The 12,279-nt window shown below is 35.4% G+C and overlaps 1 protein-coding gene across 1 annotated transcript in view; it reads left to right on the top strand.

The window, feature by feature from the left end:
- The window catches only part of LOC119087687 (cadherin-related family member 3-like), an 88,840-nt gene that overhangs the window by 8,387 nt on the left and 68,174 nt on the right, over positions 1 to 12,279 (top strand). Inside the window, exons 4-6 of the mRNA XM_037204289.1 lie at positions 8,248 to 8,342; positions 9,841 to 9,963; positions 11,588 to 11,691. Of these exons, the coding sequence (XP_037060184.1) occupies positions 8,248 to 8,342; positions 9,841 to 9,963; positions 11,588 to 11,691 (322 nt within the window). The remainder of the gene's footprint in view (positions 1 to 8,247; positions 8,343 to 9,840; positions 9,964 to 11,587; positions 11,692 to 12,279) is intronic.

Raw genomic sequence — 12,279 nt, forward strand, 5'->3', positions numbered from 1 at the left:
CCACTTGAGATTCTTCCTTTGAGAATTCTCTGTTTAGCTCTGTAGCCCATTTTTAAATTGGATTGTTGTTATTTTGATGTCTAGTTTCTTGAGTTCTTTATATATTCTGGAGATCAGCCCTCTGTCAGATGTGGGGTTGGTGAAGATCCTTTCCCATTCTGTAGGCTGTTGTTTTGTGTTATTTACTTTGTTCTTTGTTTATAGAAGCTTCTCAGTTTCAAGAGGTCCCATTTATTAATTGTTGCTCTCAGTGTCTGTGCTACTGATGTTATATTTAATAAGTGGTCTTTTGTGCCAATGAGTTCAAGACTGCTTCCTACTTTCTTTTCTATCAGGTTCAGTGTTACTGGTTTTATATTGAGGTCTTTGATCCAGTTGGACTTGAGTTTTGTGCATGGTGATAGATATGGATCTATTTGCAATCTTCTACATGTTGACATCAAGTTATGCCAGCACCATTTATTGAAGATGCTTTCTTTTTCCAGTAGGATCAGAATCTATCCCTGGTGCATGAGCAGGATTTTGGGACACCTCGTGCAACCTTGAGGCAGAGGGAAGGGCTTGAATTTGCCTCTACTGGATGTGCCTCCCCATGGGAGGCCTTCCCTTCTTGTGGGGAGTAGTGGGATGGGTTGGGAGGAGGTGTCTGGGGGGAGTGAGAAGAGGGAAAAGGGGGATCTTTGATTGGTGTGTAAAATGAATGGAAAAATGTTCTAAAGAAAAAAAAAGAAGTAAGATACGAAGGTAGGAGGGAGATATAAGTAAATGTATTAGTGAATTACTCCTTTCTTGGCTAACAAGTGAAATTTTCAGAATCCTGCTTTGGTTATATTATTTTTTTTCTTTTTATAAATAAAATCTGAGATCATGAAATGTTTCATCTAAAGTATTCTACTTTTTCTGATAACAATTTTCCAATTGTTAAGTGATCAGAGCTTAGTCTGTGTTTTCTGTCATGTGTCGGATTCTTTTAACTAAAGAGCTATTGTCTAATAAATACCTTTTTATTCAAAAATTTCAACAACAAAATAGTTCACATTCCTTAAAGGTGTGTCAGACATTCTACCTTCTCATTTTCTGATTGTAAGGAAGAGATGTGGGAATTAAAAATAGTAAGTTATTGAGAACTGAGTGCCCGGGATTCATGATTTGAATGATGAGTTCACTATCACTCAACTCTGCTCCTGTAGCAGATGCAGCAGTGCATAACTGACAGCAAGCAGGTGCATTGCTGGCATCATGAATACTGAAACATCAGTTTCATACAGCATTTTTGTGTCACAGAATATCTGTCTTTGTATATTTAAATAATTTTATTTTATAGAAACTTTTAACTTTGTTTTAGTTTAGATCATAGAAACACCAACACAATTACAGATGTAACTTATTTGAATAAGTTTAAAGATATTGAGAACAGATAGAGGAAGGCCAGACAGCAGTTTATTTTTCAGTAATCCAGGGTGCATTTTAGCTAGGGATGTGGTAGAAATAATTGGGAAGACTTGTCTTGTTATGCTTAAGTGCTAAGTGAATCCAATAACAAACAAACTAAAAAGGAAGAAAGAAAGCACTCAGGTTTCTGATTTGCAAAACTGAGACAGAGATCCTCAAGCATAAAAGGGAAACTGAGGAATAGACATCATTTGAAGAGAATTCTGAGCTGTTTGAACATGCTATTTGATTGTTTGTTTGGGGATTAGGTAATAAATAAGGACTCCAAGCAAAACAGGCAAGCAATCTTCCATAAATGGCACCCCCAGAACAACATATCATATTTGACATGCCTTTGGTACATGTATCAAAGCAGGGATTTTAGTTAGCAGTTGAGCTCAGAGGGCTTGCATAGGGCTATGAATGTTTTGTAATTGAAACCATGGATTTGGATGAAATTACTCAATCACAGTCGGGAATTAGAGGAAAGGAAGGCAGAGGGCCAAACCTTGAAGAACAACATTTAATGACATGGGGAAGAAAGCTAGCCTGCCAAGGAAAGAGAGGACACAAAGTGGTGGTAGACAAAGGAGGAGCTATTCCATAAACGACAGGGAAAAGAACATTCCAGGAGAACACTAGGTGCTTGCTGAGTAGAACTGCCTTCTACAATGAGCTGAATTTGGGAATTACAACGTCCATTGCTTCCCCCAGACAATATAAGGAAACATAACCAATGAGTCTAGGAGCTAGTTTACCATGTCATGGTGTGGAAGCCAGACTGTAGCAGGTTGGTTTGGCTAGTGAGTCCGAGAAAAGAAAACATATCTTTAAACATCTCAATATGAAACTGAAGAGAAGGCAGAGGCTGGGTTGTCTGGGATTGCAAGACTCTTGTCTGGTTCATTTCTTTTTAAAAGAAGACATTGGGGTAATTTCAGAAACAAGCAGAGAGGATTCATTTGAATGGGAGGTTGAGCACACGAGGAGGGAAGGACAAACGGATGGGATAAAATGCACAGCTGTGATTAATGAAGCCTCTATCACTGTTTGTATCTCCCTTTTGAACAGTTATATGTCTTTATTTATCATTTTAATTTATTTTCTGTTTATCAAATTAAAAGATGCCTTGAAATTTTATATTTTTTCATTTCAAATTATGCTTGTATTCTACATTCTGAGAACATACTAGTGACCCAAGTGTGTCAGCTTGAGTATCTACTTGAAAGACATTTTTATCACTGTAATTAAAATGTAGTTCTATAAAAATATAATTTACCTCAATTTTGAAGATGATGAATTTGAACTATAAATTTCTTTTGAAAACATAAAGTAATTTTTAATATACCATTTTAAAGTTTAAAATGTACAAAGCAAAATCCAGTGTTCAATTTACTAAATTAGTCATATTATTTTTTTAAATGATCACTAAAATAAATTAGAATTTTTGTATATGAAAATATCTTTTATATTTTCCTCAACTACTGCCTTTACTTCTTTCAAAATCTTGGTTGCATATATAAATGTAATGTATATTCCATAAACTCGATACAAAAGTAGTCTTTTACTTCTTTTTACTATTGTGAAAAATATTCTCTGACAATCATGTGCAGTTTGTTTTGTTTTCAATAGGAACAAGCACATGCACACACACTTTCAATGGTATTGGCTGTATATTTAACTAAATAACTGTGTTCTTGTCATGTTTTATTTTCCCTTCCTATCGTAGTAAAGAAGTGAGGTATCAGATTATCCCTCCTGATCCCCCCGACCCCTGAGTTCTTGTACCCTATCTGGATCTGAAACTCCTATGACTCTTGAGTATGATGACTACCCTCTTCTTGCTTTGAATTCCTTCTTGCCTATGAGGGGATAATAAATGTGTGCTCAATGAGGACAGAATAAGGGAGATAGTTACTGGACATCTAGAATTGCTAAGACACTGTTGGACATGATCTGAAATTCTGTACCAGCATTTTGTCGTATCAAAGAACTTAATAGCTATTCAGGAGATTGCCAACAGGAGATTTTTTCCATAGATGCTGGAAGTTTTAGATCAATTCCTTCTTAGTGGTGCTCTTTTGTCTGCCAAGTGATGAAAGAAGTATTACTTGTATAAATGTTGATGGGAAATCAATAACATGAACACCAAGTTTGGTCCATTCATCAGGCAAGCATGGATGTACAAATAAGTTTTGTGAAACTGTTTCTGCTGTAGAATGGATTTAAGATTGAGTAAGAGGTGAAAAGATAACATAAACCCTGACAATGAAGGGTAGCAAAGAATTGGGGCCAGAGGTAATCAGTGTTTTACAGAAATGAGTGTGTTTATATGCTAAAGAGTAGTAGGCAGAAGTGAAAGAGTGACTGAAAATGTAGGATAACCCAGTCAGAGCAAGGGAAGATCAAGGGAGGTGCCAGACAGTGAGCAGGTTTGTCCCTTGTGGAGAAATGCTTCCATTTCCCCAATACAAGGACAGAACACGCAGTTAGTGGTGGTGCAGAGCCTCTGGGGAAAGTTCAGCTCTTACTAGCCTAAGCGGTTGTTTACTTTGTGATAGGTTGATAGCTCCACTCTGGACTTCAAAATAGATGAGAAGGGGTGAAGGCTTTTGGGGGGAAAAACAAAGTTTGAAGAACATAGAAAGTTAAAAGAGTGCACTAATGAACAATTGCTTCGGAGCTTTGAGGGTTCAGTACAGTTAAACCTTTAATAATTCTCTTTGTAGATAAAAGCTTGAGCTAATAAAGACTCAGAAAAACCTGACAGTTGGCCAACATTTGGACAATTCAAAAGGACATTAAGTCCAATGTTCTGATCATTTGATTCAAGCTGAAGTCTAGATGCCTGCATCTGTCTAGTTATGCTTTACTTCATCTATTTTAAATTTTGATTATTATCTTAGAGTAATTTTGTTTTGGTGAAATTATTAAGGCCACTCCACATAGTTAAAAGGGAGGTTTATTTAGTGGGGAACTCACAAGTGAAGGGATAGGTTGCAGGGTCTGCGAAAAGTGTAGCGCAGTCCGGTGATGTTCTCTGGAGAATTCTATTCAGTCTACCTCTAGTGTCCAGGGTCCAGGAACCAAGAGGGCCGGCACATCTGGATCTCAGGTCTTCAGGGTCCTCTCTTGGCCCTGCCTTGTAGGCATGACAGTTACTGAAGCCTCAATGGGGGTTGGAACTTCCAGATCAAAGCTGGAATGGCTACCCACTACATCCCCTCTTTTGTCTAAATAAGAAGGTTCTAATGTAATACAAGATTATATACAAAGGAATGGCTATAAATATTGTTCAGGAGTAATGAGGGATAATGACCTAGATAAGATGGAACTACTACCAATGCAAACAATATCAAGCAAGAAACACATACAAAAATCCAGAGATGTCAGAGCGTAGGTACATGCATGTTACAAAGATCATTCCAAAAGGTGTCCTCTCCTAAAGAACTTGAATCTAATACTTAATATGTTCTATCTAAGATTATATATATATATATATATATTATATATATATATATATATATATATATATATATATATATATATATATATATATAAAGTTGTAACTATAACTGCTAGTCTTCAATCCCATCAAAGACCTGAGAAAATATAATGGTACCTGAGAAATGGAAGATGGTTGCAAGCAACTTTTGGGAATCTTGCAAGAGTAGACCAAGACAGCTGGCAGCCTGGACAGTCACCTAATGTTTCTCAGTATTGTGGGTGCATTCAAATTGGCTACAGGCCTAGAGTATCTGACGGACCATTTTCAGAAGCAGGAATTCTGAAAGACCCTCTTACCCTGTCTTGGCAGAGTTCAGAAGTCACTTTTCCTTGTGTCCTGCTTATCCAGAAGGATAGCATTCATCTGTCAGCAGTTGAGGCAAGGGCATTTCTTTGCCCAATAGGCTATTTTGTGCCAAGAAGACAGACTTCCAAATGGAAATGTCTTAGAAGCCCAACATTCTCTCAGGATCAAATTGGTGCTGCCAGGAGCAATTGTGTCCCACGTCAACAGAATTCTAAGTTATTTAAATGCCATATTCTCTAGGTCCATGAAGTGTTTGAAGACTACCTGTCCATCCGACCTATGTTATCTGTGAATCTGGATAACCTAACTAATATAACTATAGAGATGACAAGCATAGGTAACTATAAATCTATAAGTCTTATCTACCTAAATCATCTAAGGACTAAGGCTTCCCATAAACATGGTAAACAGTCTATAAGCAAATGTATGGTAAAGGACGATGTCTTCAAAATTGTGACAATACACAGGATATTTATAACAGAGGTAGGAATGTATAGTGCAATATGCAATATGACAATAATCTTAAATGGTAAACAGTCTATAAGCAAATGTACGGTAAAGGACTATGTCTTCAAAATTGTGACAATACACAGGATATTTATAACAGAGGTAGGAATGTATAGTGCAATATGCAATATGACAATAATCTTAAATGTATATCAATATACATAATATCCTAAACAGAAGTAGAACATACATACTGTATGACAGATATAAATTTACATTTGTATCAATATATAAATATTTGAAATAAGAGTAGAAATATATGTACATTATAACAAATATAGTTCTGTATTTGTATCAATATACAAATTATCTTAAACAGAAATATACAAATAGTTTACATTTGTATCAACATATAAGAATCCATAACAGTGCAAATTACAGTGCAAATTATCTAAGGTTGCTATTTTACTAAATTCCTTTACTAGTATATACAATAATCTACCATAATATCTTATACCTATTCATTCCATTTCTTCTTTTCCTTTTTTTGAGACACTTTTTCTTTTCTTAAGGAGAGTACTCGGTCTAATATTTTCTTTCACCCCCAACCCTATAACCATCATCCATAAACCTGAGAAATATGAAACCTTAGGTAGAAGGGGCGTCATTTTCTTAGAATTGCTTCCTGCTGTTTAGGGGATGATGGTATCTCTGTTGGGTACTGTAAGAAAGCTCAGATAGTTACATCTCAGTTAGACTAACTGTAGATTCTGGAGCAATGGGTAAGATTGAAATTCTGGCAAGAAGTGAAGTATGATGATGATTACCACGGCATCATTCTGGATTGGGAAGAGTTGCTGTTGTTGGGGCCCCATTTTCCTTCTGGAGACTTCAGAGATTGCTATTGGAAAACTTCCAGATCAAAGCTGGAAATGCTACCCACTACAATTTTGTTATCATTTATTTGACTTTAATGAAAAAACAAGTTTTCAGGTGTGTTTTTAAGCATTTCTGTCCCTCCCTGCACTACTGTATACCCATGAGGCTTTGAACAGAATTTTCTGGTTTTGTACTTCCAATAGATTTGATTTTTCTGGTAAGAGTTTCACAGCATAATTAGACCTGGTATTTGCATTTTTTCTCTTACTGACAGTTTTTCTGTGTGATTTTTTTTTTTTTGCTTGACACATGGCATCAGAGTGAAATGAAAGCTTAAGACATCAATTCCTAAGTTTAATAAGATTTTATTCTTCATATTATTAATTCACCTAAGTTTCTTTAAAATTGGATGATGATATGTATTCAAACCATGCTAAAGTGTATTTGTGTGTGTTGGTAATTATTCTCTTCTTTCTTCTTGTATTATTTCTAAAGAAAATATGGGAGACATGATCCTGAGTACCAGCATTACCCTCCACTATGCCAAAATCTCTTACATTAAATGTTACAAAAATTTTAATTTAGTTGGGAAGTTTGGGAAAGTTTGGTTTTATTATAAGTTGAATTTAGTCTACTTATATAAGAAATAGGAAATTTAAAAATGCCTTGTCACTGATCATGAGTTCAAGTTTCAATAAGGTCTAAAGGAGCAATGCACAGGCACACATACCCTCATAACGCACACAACACGTGCACATACACACAGACACACACATATAGATGTAACTAACCATCTTATTAAATAAGAAACACAGAAACAATGTAAAGGAGAAAGCCGAGAGGTCAGAGCTCAGAGCTAAAATCTTACCCTTCCGCCTGCGGTGTCCCAGCTTCCCGAAAGAGACCTACTTCCTGTCTGTTCGTTTTTTTTATAGTATGTTGTTCTGCCTTCTCATTGGTTGTAAACCCAAACACATGACTGCCTCGTCACTGTCTGAATGTACAGCCCCCTAGGTCTTAAAGGCATATGTCTCCAATGCTGGCTATATCCCTGAACACACAGAGATCTATGGGATTAAAGGCGTGTGCCACCACAGCCACACTCTTGCTATGGCTCTAATAGCTCTGACCCCTGGACAACTTTATTTATTAACATACAATCAAAATCACATTTCAGTACAATTAGATTACCACACACACACACACACACACACACACACACACACACACACACACAGATGCACACATACACATGCAGACACTCATTTCAGAAATAAAGAAAACAATTTATTTAACAAATTTTTCCTGAGCCCACACAATTCATCCATGCCGTATTTTATATAAGTTTATGCATTTTTTAAAAACCTGTGTTTTAAAGAGATGTCATAAAGTATGTGAAACAGACCCTAGCAGATGTAGAAATACTTTGTGGCACCTTACTGGATCCTCATGTCGTGTTCTTTCTTACTAAGCTATAGTTGCTGACAATAATGCTACAGAGTAAGGAAAAGCACTCTGTGGGCCAGGAAAGATGATAAGAAGCCAAAGAGGGAAAGACTAAAAGGAGAAAAGGAAGACTAGCTGTCTTAAATTGTTAGTCCACCCCCACAATAATCCAAAATCCACATAAACATAACAAATATTTTGATATAATGTTCTTGATTTTTGCTTCACAGCTACATTTGAAATTGCTGAGGACTATCCACTCTTTCAATCCATCTATAAAGCGACTGTTACAGATGAGGACATTGCCCATGGTGACAGGCTAACAGTAGGTGGCCAATATTGTGGGAGATGCGTATATTTCTGAAGCTGGTACACAAGGCAAAGTACCTGAGTCTGTTTAGAAGAATAGACAACATAATTTAATGAATGAATAAAGTTAATTATTCAGTGCAATATTTGTGTTAAAGTTGAAAAAACATTTTAGAAGATTATTTTTAATGTGATTATACAATAAAATGTGAATATATGTATACAAACCCTACTGTAAACCAGTCTATACATATGTATGTTTGTGTTGTTGTGTGTGTGTATGTGTGTTTCTGTGTCTGTGTCTCTGTGACTCATAAGTATCTAACCTATAGAGATTTGTTTTCTAATAATTGATTCATGGTTAGACAGTTTCTCATAGACTTGGCAAGGAAGGAAACCTTCTAAAGTTCTATCTAGGGAGTGTGCTGGCATTTAAACTCTGAGAGTCAACATGCTATCCTAACAGCTGTTCCTTTTGAACACATACTGACATCCCTTACTACTAATTCAGTGACTCTCACTGTGAGCTAATGGAGCAGCAATGGCTGCTGGGCTGTCAGCTGACCTGGGCTGCTCTTGCTTTATCCCAGACCAGTGTCGTGATGTTGGCACAGTCATATAAAATCTCCTGCCTGTGCTTTGCACAATTAGAAGATATTTATTTCTTTCCCTACCACTCATTGATATTGTTGTCAAAGTAGTAAAATTCCTTATAGAATAGTCAAGATTATATTGTTGTAGACAAGCCAATATGAAATTGTTAAGAAATCTGAGATATTTCCCCATTAGATAATGTCTTTTCTGTAGATTAAAGAAAACTAACCTATGGTACAGCTGAAAATAGTATTGCCAGTCTGCCATTTGTAGGAACATGAGAGGAACCAGTGGGTGATAGTTTCAAAATATCGTGTTTTGAGAATTAGTTATATTGCTAGAGTAAAGGATTCATATCAGTTTAAAAATAAGTTCATAACGGTAACTGGAGCTTCCCCTAGCAAATTATTAACTTCTTTCACTTTATTGCCAGATACTTTTGAGAACAGATTTATCTAATTTAACCTCTCCTCAAATTACTGGAGAACTTTCAGTAAAGTTTTAAAACCTGCATATCCAGCTAGCTGTATTAATATTTGAAATTTTAACATGTGTGTGTAAATCTTGATTTCTTTTTGGAATTTAAAAAGTGGCAATAAATTTATTCTGTATGTATATCCTTTCACATATAAAATCATTTGTAGAATCAGAATTAGACATTTTCAAATTCTTGTAGGAAAATATGGCTGTGTAACTCCATTAAAAATTAGCAAAGGGAGTGTAGAATATTGCAAGCAAATGAGTTGATTTTCTTCTACTGCAAATGACAACATCCCAGTGATTTTAGAGCAGCTAGTCTGTAAGAGTGATTATGAAAAAATAAGGAACTTTCTGTATGTTTGTCCCATTGTTGTACATTAATAACTTTTCTGTACCTTTTGATTCATTTTGGAGTGAATAATATACATTTTATTTCCCAGTACAGCATCGAGACAGAGTTATCTGGACCAGAGAGGGGAGCACACACTTTTGGAGTAGATCCTGTAAATGGTGTCGTTAGTTTAAGAGGTGAAGATGCCTTGGACTTTGATGCTGGATATCATGTAATTTAATTTTACTTATTTCTCTATGAAGAATGGAAAAGAATTCTAAAAAAGTTTTGAACTCCTCATGAAAAATTAGAGACAATGTAACATTACAGAAAGGGTAACATTTTACAAGATTCATTTGCAAGGATTTGTGTAGTTAACTAAATGTCTAGACCAAACCCTTACAATTACCAAAGTGTACGGTTTGTACTTTAACTACATAAAAATTTCTAAAGACATTTAAGGCCAAATGACTACAGTTATCCCAGGCAAATGACCATTGGAATAACTGAGTGTGAAGGGTAGATAATTGTAAGTTATTACTGTTAGTACTACCATTGCAAAACTGCTCCTGTTCTAGAGATGATTCCAAATATGCTAACTCATGATGCAGTTGAAAAAAGACTGAGTAAGAAAATGCAAGACTCTAGAACAGAGGTTCTCAATCTTCCTAATGCTGCAACCATTTAATACAGTTTATTGTGTTGTGGGGACCCCCAACCATAAAATTGTTTCCTTGCTACTTCATTGCTGTAATTTTGCTACAGTTATGAATCATACTATAAATATCTGATATGTGCCATCAGGGGTCAAGAGCCACAGGTTGAGAATACCTGCTCTAGAACAAAAATAAAGAAGTTGCTGGTGACTTTTAGGAAGTAGATTTAGTAGGTGTAGATGACTTCAACTTTATAATCTGAAGAAAAAAATAAAAGGATGAGTAATGCAAATGAATCTTACTTAAACTTCAGTTTGGAAACGTTGAGTGTTGCAGAATAGTAGAGTAGGCAATTACAGATTTTATGAGTACTGTATGAGATTAAAGTTAGATGGGAAAGAGTGGAAGTTAGGTATATTTCGATGTGCATGTAACCAGTTCAGACCTAACATTCTGGTGCTCTCCTGCCTCTCTTGTCTTTACTCATACTCAACCCAACACATTCAGACTTCTACAATTCTTTCTTCTTTATCCCCACTATACACTTCATCAACTAATTTATGAGATTACACATATAGTCACCCACACAAATCACTGTCTTTTATTCAGCATGGAAGCTTGTATGATGTAGGTATGAATGTTTGTTCAAAGTTTCTTAAAGACCTTTTACTCTGTGTGTAGTGCTTGGTTTGTGTTCTGAAAGTGACACTTGATGATAGGAATGCATGACATCTAAGCAGTGAGAGGAGGGACAGGCTTGACTAGGAGCATACTCAAGTCTGATGACATCCTCAGCTTTCAGAAACTGCACATTGTTCTTATCCTGAAGAATAAGCTTGAAGTCCTGTGTCTCAGGATCAGCTCCAAACAGTTAAGAGCTTCAATTCACTATATTTTGTGTTTATGGTTAAATATAGATTTCATTCATGCTTTTGTTTCAATTGCCTCTATATTTAGGCCAGCAACCAAGCTACAAAGACCTCTGAGTGAAACTTTATGGGATATAAAATGAAGCTTTTTGAAATTTATTGCAAGTGTAGTTAAGGAAGTAATTATGCTTACTCTGAATAGTAACTCAGAATAGTATTTTTCTTCATATATACCCATGTGTGTTGTATACATCGCAGGAAATGTATAAACTATATAGGTATACCAGTTATCAAATGATATATTATAATTTTTCAAAAACCTCTCTTCCAGACTTTCCAGCTTTCAGTGAGAGCAACAGATTCTGCGGGTTTGTTCTGTCAAGGGACAATAATTATCAATATTCGAAACATAAATGATGAGACGCCTCAATTTGAGTAAGCACATTCATTTCAAAGTGTTAGCAGAGGGAAGTTGTTAAAGAAAACCTTTTGTATATTTTACAAATGACAATAAATAGTCTGTGATAATGGAAAAAAAATGATACCATGGTCTGTCAAAAACTGAGTAGCACATACCCACAACTCATGCATGCATGGATACAAAGAGCAATGTGTATGAGAAAATACTCAAAACAAGTTTAAAAGTGATCAACCTGCAATGAAATGGAAAGATTTGGTTGTGTTTTTGTTTTCATTCTCAAGATTTTCTACGCTATAATGCTAATTTTTAATAATTACACTAACTTTAAAAAGTTTAAAATATTTAAGTATTTCATTTTTATATTCCCAAGTACAATGTAACAGGAAATATTTGCAGATTGTGAATACATAGCTTTCAAAGTTCAAAATGTAGTAATTAAATGGTCTACTATAGTAGGAAAGTAACTAAATATTTCTTAGATTAGTAAAGAGAAAAAAGTAATTGTGTTATGGTCACTTTCCTTTTGTTACTAAGTTGTGTCTCAACAAATAGATAACTATAAGAAGAAATTTATTGAGTTCCTGAATTCACCTGGCTACAGT

The sequence above is a fragment of the Peromyscus leucopus genome, chromosome 3, assembly GCF_004664715.2.
Source record: "Peromyscus leucopus breed LL Stock chromosome 3, UCI_PerLeu_2.1, whole genome shotgun sequence".
NCBI classification, from domain to species: Eukaryota; Metazoa; Chordata; class Mammalia; order Rodentia; family Cricetidae; genus Peromyscus; species Peromyscus leucopus.